Genomic DNA, 7473 nt, shown 5'->3' with positions numbered 1-7473 from the left:
CTTAGGGAAATGGATGGATGTGGAGAATATCATCCTGAGTGAGGTAACCCAATCACAAAAGAACACACTTGGTATGCACTCTGATAAGTGGATATTAGCCAGAAGATCAGAATACACAAAGTACAATCCACAAACCACAAGAAACTCAAGAGGAAGGAAGACCAAAATGTGGACACTTCATTCCTTCTTAAAAGGGGGAACAAAATACCCATGGAAGGAGTTGCAGAGATTGAAGGAAGGACAATCCAGCCTGATATAGCTGTCTCCTGAGAGGCTCTGACAGTACCTGACTAATACAGAAGTAGAGGCTCACAGCCATCCATTGAACTGAGTACAGGGTCCCCAATGAAGGAGCTAGAGGGTTTGCAGCTCCTTAGGATGAACAATGATATGAACTAACTAGTACCCTCAGAGCTCCCAGGGACTAAACCACCAACCAAAGAGTACATATGGTAGGACTAATTGCTCCAGCACCATATGTATAGTAGAGGATGACCAAAGTCGGTCATCAATGGGAGGAGAGGCCCTTGACCCTGTGAAGGTTCTATGCCCTAGTGTAGGGGAATGCCAGGGCCAGTAAGCAGGAGAGGGTGGGGTGGTGAGTGGGGGGTGTGTGTGGGGGAAACGGGTTTGTTTTTCTTGTTGTTTTTTGGTTTTTTGGTTTTTGGGTTTTTTTTTGGAGGGGAAACTGGGAAAGGAGATATCGTATGACATGTAAATAAAGAAAATATCTAATAAAAATAGATTTACAAACTATGGTCTGTTCATAAACGGAAAAAAAAAAAAAAAAAAGAAGTGAAGCCTTGCTGGACAAAGTATTGTCACTGAAGGTTGGCTTTGAGATTTCACAGTTCTACTCCACTTCCTGTTCTCTCTCTGCTTATGTGTGAATGGAAATGTGATCAACCTGCTCCTGCAGCCAAGCTGTTCCTATTGCCATGGTTTCTCTGTTTCAGAGAATGCCCCTCTGGAACTGTAAGCCAAGCAAATGCTTTCTTGTTCAAGTTGCTTTTGGTCAAGGTATTTTATCAGCAACAGAAAATTATTTAATACAACTGTGTGTGTGTGTGTGTGTGTGTGTGTGTGTGAGAGAGAGAGAGAGAGAGAGAGAGAGAGAGAGAGAGAGAGAGAGAGAGAATGAGGCTATGAAAATGAAAAATGAGAACCCATTTAGACAATAAACTATTGGATCTAAAATCTAGGTAACACAAGCTTAGCTGCTTTTAACTTATTTGCAACTCTCCAGACTTTGATGGAAACAACACATTTCTTCTTCATGCACAATTTAGTTAATATTATACTTGATAAACACACAGCCATTGAGGTGACTTCTGAACCAGTTCTAAAAGCACCTTGGTAGTAGGCTTACCTCCAAATCCGAAACAGCTGAGAGGCTCCTGCTGACCCCACAAAGAAATTAACAGCGAACAAACTCCAATTTTTTGGTATAATTACAAGTGAGTATCTTGACCAAATAAACCCTGTTGAAACAAAGCATTTTTAAAGGCTAGAATCTTCTACATTATAAATTACATAAACATTCTCATGATCTAATTCTCAGTGTTACATGACATTCTCAGTTCTTACATTAGAGGGAGACTTGGCTAGGAACCAGTCATATTAACTATACCATCTTTCAAAAGATTGCAAAAACCAAAAAAAGCAAAATCTCAAGCAGATACTTATTTGTAACAGCCTTCCTGACTAAGCTATACATAATGCAGTAGGTTTCCTAAAGATGATAATATGTGAGTAAATATGTATGCAGACATTTGAAACATAAAATCATTTAATGAATGTAAGACCAAAGAGAGTTTTGTTGTATGTGTTAATTTCAGTTGTGAGGCTGTCCTTTGAAGACCAAGCTGTTGCCTCAGCTGGTATGTGGTTATTGTATAGCAATCTCTTTCAGGATAACCATTTTGGAAGTAAGTTTGTTAAGACTTAGGATGCTCCTCTTGTTGTTGTTGGGAGGGAAATATGGTGGAGAGATGATATGATCAAAGCATTATAACATGTATGAAATTCTCAACAAAAGTAAATTTTAAATGATTCATGATGATCTGAAGAGAAGCAAGTTAAAATTCAAGAAGTAAATTAAAAAATATCAGGAAGTTCCTAAAACTGACTGGTGGCACACAAGTTCCACTCTCTTCAAGTTCATTATAAATAAATAGTAAAGGCTCCTGACAGAAACTCTCAAACAAGCCAAGCTTCCTGAAGACATTCAGACTGAGCTACTTAGAAGAAACACTTTCTAACCTGTTAAACTGCCTGCAGTTTGTGCAGTGAGCTGGTACAGTGAGTTCCATGTTTCCTGGCTGTCACCCAGTGTCAACAGTGATACAACTACCTGAGTCATTTCTAGTCCTGTAAGTAACTCCTTACCCCTATTTCTATAAGTAACTCCAGGACACTCATTGTGTCACTAAGCTCAACTTTGGTTGCACCAACTCCTTATCTGCAGTACATAGACTTTTTTCTCACATCTCCTCCTTACACAACAGCAGTAGAATATGGAAGTGTTTAATTTACCTGTAGCCATCAGCACAGTGGATTGAGCTGTGCTGAGTTTCTCTGCAGGTCTGGCCATGTCAGCTAAACCAGCGATTACCAACCCCTGCAAATACACATTAAGTCATGGTGGAGCATCAGCAGTGAGACATAATCACTTTTAATTTTAAATTAAACCTAAAATACTTGTGAATTTCTACATAAAAGCTATAATAATAATGCCCATACCATTAAGAAAATTTATAGCGATATTCGGGCCTGAACGCTGAGGATATGGAAGTAAACCAGCCATGCAGCTGAACTCCGGTTAGAATAAAGGGAGATTCGCCCTGGATTTGGATGCAGTAAGCTAAGACACACCAGAAGAGGGAGTCAGATCTCATTATGGATGGTTGTGAGCCACCATGTGGTTTCTGGGATTTGAACTCAGGACCTTTGGGAGAGCAGTCAGTGCTCTTACCCACTGAGCCATCTCACTAGCCCTGTGGGTACTCATTTCTTATGCTGGATGTTTGACATACATGTGTTGATTTCACTCCAGACACCTCATCAGCCTTGCTTCTGAGTATTCTCTTACCATTATGTGTGATGCAGAGTACCAGAAAACCATACTCTGTTAAAGAACTAAAGCAACCCTCAATGGTTGATAATAACACCATCTACAATAAAAACTTCTGGGTTGATGGGGAAAAAAAAAAAAGAAAATTCATAGCAAGAAACACCCCCCCAAAAGACCCCCAAACCCCACCAAATAAAAAAACAAAACCAAAAACCAAAAACCAAAAACCAAAAATCAAACCAAACCAAACAAAAAAACCCCTACAACCAATTTAGGAGTGCTTTCCAAATGTTTTCTGTCAATATTCTTTGTTTTTTAAAGTACCAGAAGAGTTCATTCAGTCTTAGTTTATTAGATGATTTTTTTCTTATTTTTAGAAATGTTCTTATGTTGTGAGCACATACATGTACCATGGTGTATATGTAGAGGTCACGGGACAAGCTGTGGGACTTAGCTCTCTCTCCTTATACCAAACGAGTCCCAGAAACTGAATTCAGGCTTAGCCAAAGGAGCCTTGATCACCAGAGCTCTTACTGGCCCTAGATGATTTTTCTTTAATATTAAAGTACTATAATGGCTATATCTTCCTTGGTGTCTTAAAATTTTTATTTTTATTTTTTGTGTGTATGAGCATTTTGCCAGCATTACACAGGTATACCATCTGTGTGCAGTGCCCATGGAGGCCAGACAGGGGCACTAGAACCCATGAAACTAGAGTTACAGCTGGCAGCGAGGCATCATGTAGATGCTGGGAATTGAATCCATGTGTGTGCAAAAGAAGCAAGCGCGCTCTAAACCACCGAGCTGTCTCTCCACCCCTGCCCCACTTCTGTTACCCATGTTTTCAGTGTCTTTTATAGAACCACACCACACACATATCCTAACTTCAGCATCACTCAGAAAGCTTGGTCATAAGCTGGGCTGGTGTAAGCCTGTCATTCAAGGTATGGACTAAGGGGAGGAGGATCATCAGTTAAAAGCCCCCATAAAAACAGAGTGAGTTCAAAGCATAGGTATCTTAGTGAGATCCTATTCCAAAATAAGAAGTTAGAAGAGGGCTAAGGATCAAAACGTCAAGGCAAATCTGGGCAGTTTACTGAGACAGTATCTCAAAACAAAAGGTAAGGCCTGGAATCAATCTGTGGTACTGCATATCAATAAAATAAAATAAAGTAAAATAAAATAAATAAAATAATCCTGTTTAGATGAGAAAAAAAGAAAAACAGGAGACAAATGCTCTGCCCAGCATGTATTATTCTTCAACTGTCCCCAGTGCATCCTTCTAAAAACAGTCCACTTTTAATTATCACTTCCTATGCAGAATAGGTTGCCTTTGAGCTAATCTGACTGCCTGTCTCTTGAGTACTGGGGTTAAAGGTGTGTCCAATCATACATGCTCGTCCTTTCTTACACCCAATTCCCAACAATTTTTTTTGGAGGGATGGAGGGAGTAGGGGTCAGAGGCAGCAGCATAAAAGCCTCCCCTGTCTTCCAAGCTGCCAGTCCTTCAATAAACCTTATTTCTTTCCCACCAACTCTTAGCTCCACAGTACTGGCTTTCAAACAGCAAGCAGCCAGACCTGCAGCCAGCAGCAGTGAATATTATTCAGCTACAAAATAAGCAAATCCTGACATGTAGTAACCTGGAGAACACAAACATAAACATTGCATGATTCCGTGGGACTGGAGAGATGTCTCGGCAGTTAAGAGCCCTGGTTAGCCCTGTGCAGGACTAAAGTTAGGTTCCCAGCACCATGTTGGGCAGCTCACAGATGCCTCTAACTCTAGCTTCAGAGAAGCTGACACACTCGTTGGTCTCCTTAAGCATCAGCAACATGTACAAATACATGCACACAGACATATTTTTTTAAAAAAATCTTTAAAAAATATTGCATGCTTCCACTTCTGTGAGGTACCTAGAACAGTCAAACTCACAGACACAGCCAAGAAGTAGAATGGTATTTTAAGAGAAAGAACAGTAAGTAGGGGAGTGTATATGATCCCAAAGGCTCCAAGATGCAAAGTCTTTGCAGACTGGCTATATGATTAAGCACGGGACATTACAGGGATATGTATTTAAAATACAAAAGCAAAACCAGTTAAGGTAGTAATTTTATTATGTATTTTGTCATCTTAAAGCTCACAGACCTGCAGTTTTCAAACTTGGAGGACACTAGAATCACCTGCAGAGGGTATTAAAACAGCTTATTGGGCTCTACCCCTGGATTCTTTTGAGACTGAATAAGCAGATATGTGATGGGGCCTGAAGGTCCTCATTTGTAAGAAGTATCAAACAGATCCTTTTCAATATAAATTCAATGATTTGCTATAGAAACTAGAATGAATGTATATTATATACACACAGAGTATATATAATATTAAAAGTATTAATCTTGGAGCCAGAAGTCATAAGCTCTATCATTTATACCAAATGCTTTTATGTAATACACATATTATGTAATACATATATTCTAATAAATTAATAGTGTAGAGAAAGGTAGGTAGTATATAGCCTTTATAAAATCTATTTTAAATTAGTAGATTTCTATTAAGGAATTAATTATTTTAAGTAACTCCTATTAAAACTAAGACTTACCCATTTCATTATTGGAGCCCAGAAAAAAACTGTTCTGGGGCCTGAAATATAAAAGAGAAAAATTGAGAAATATTCCAATGTATTATATGCATTCCTTTATCAGCTAACACCAAATTCTACTCTGCTTTCTACATACTTTGCATTAAGATTTAGGAATGGACAAAAATATAGTATCAATCTTCTATGTGTCTTTTGAGATTCTTGCCAACTATTTGTATTTATTACATTTAAAATAAGCTAAGGTGAGCCAGGTGTTGTGGCACAAGCTAAGGTGGGGCTGGAAGGATGGTCCAGCAGTTAAGAGCACATACTGCTTTTACAGAGACCCGAGTTCAGTCCTGAGCACCAATATCAAGTGGGTCACAACCATCTACATCCAGTTCCAGATGTCTGATGCTGACCTCTGCAGGCACTGTACTGTGTAAATAACCCACACGGACATAAGCAAATATATATAAATAAAAATAAATCTTAAAAAACAAGCTAAAGAAACAATGGAGATAGTTCTGGAACTTTTTCCCAGTGCTTTCTTTGAACAGAAACTTAATTTTAGTTTAGTCACAGACAATCTTTAGAGGAAATGTCAAATTATAAAATTTTAGTTACATAAGCTTCAGTAATGTTCATTCATTATTAAAAATTGTTGCTATAAATGACAATTTATCATATGTACCTATTAAGAGGTCTTGTAAAAATTGTTTATTCTATTTTATTTAATATATGTCAATATAAACAGATTATACATTCTCTCTCTCTCTCTCTCTCTCCCTCTCTCACAAACACACACACACACACACACACACACACACACACACACACACATCTAATGTCTATTTTGAGACAGGGTCCCAAAGGGTCCTTAGTAGCAAGGTCCTTGTTTTAGTCAGTCTGGTACTTATCTGCTTTGATTAAAATGTCAAATAAATGTCTGAAGTATCTGAAATGAATTTTGACCTGTGTGAGGTGATTCATACCTGTAATCTCACCACTTGAAAGGCTGAGGTGAGTTTATAGTCAGCGTGGACTACATGTTGAGTTTGAGGTCAGTCTGGGCTACACAGTAAGAGCCTGCCTCAAAAACAAAGAAGAAAATTGTTTTTCTTGGATAACCCCTCCAGGAGGGGAGGAGCTCAGAGGGACTGTAGGATTCATGCGCCTTGTGAGCAGCAGCAGTGGGGTTAGTTCCTACCTCTTTAACTAGTGCCCGTACTAGATCCGCAGACAATTCTTTACCTCAAAGGATATGGTAGGGTAAGCGATGGCAGATTTTGTCTGGGGACTTTAAAATGTAACTAAGCTTGCCAAGTTTAGTTATATAGCAGAATACTTAATATTATATAAATTCTCATACATGGGATCAACAAAATACATTCCCTTCTTTTTTCTTTTTTTTTGAGACACATTCTTGTTCAACTGTAGCTCAGGCTGGCCTGGAACTCGTACTGAGACTACAGGCATGACCTGCCATTTCTGGGATGCTTATTTCATTATGTAACATTATGTAACCTAATATAAAAATAGTGATTTAGAAGCAAATTCAAGGTGAAAAGTATTATTCATGCCCATGTCTATTACCATTGCCTTAATATTCTACTTTATAAATACAATTTTTTGAGTAAGGGCCTGGAATAGATCAGGCTGGCCTTGAACTCACAGAGATTCATCAGATCCTTTGAAACTAGAGTTACACACAGTTGTGAGTTGCCTGATGTGGGTGCTAGAAACAGATTTTTGGTCCTCTGGAAGAGCAACATGTTCTTTTAAATCATGAACCACCTTCCAGTACTCAGTCTTTTTTTTTTTT

General features: G+C 38.6%; 1 protein-coding gene across 1 annotated transcript in view; it reads right to left on the bottom strand.

Annotated features, from left to right (window-relative positions):
- Mpc2 (mitochondrial pyruvate carrier 2) overlaps nt 1–7473 on the bottom strand; it is a 24926-nt gene that overhangs the window by 6049 nt on the left and 11404 nt on the right. The window contains exons 2-4 of the mRNA XM_031387990.1: nt 5670–5710; nt 2536–2620; nt 1370–1481 (exon numbers count right to left, since the gene is read on the bottom strand). Of these exons, the coding sequence (XP_031243850.1) occupies nt 1370–1481; nt 2536–2620; nt 5670–5710 (238 nt within the window). The remainder of the gene's footprint in view (nt 1–1369; nt 1482–2535; nt 2621–5669; nt 5711–7473) is intronic.

This window comes from Mastomys coucha, unplaced genomic scaffold (genome assembly GCF_008632895.1).
Source record: "Mastomys coucha isolate ucsf_1 unplaced genomic scaffold, UCSF_Mcou_1 pScaffold1, whole genome shotgun sequence".
In the NCBI taxonomy this organism is placed as follows: Eukaryota; Metazoa; Chordata; class Mammalia; order Rodentia; family Muridae; genus Mastomys; species Mastomys coucha.
The sequence above is the reverse complement of the archived record's forward strand: the minus strand, read 5'-3'. Positions and strand labels throughout refer to the sequence as shown.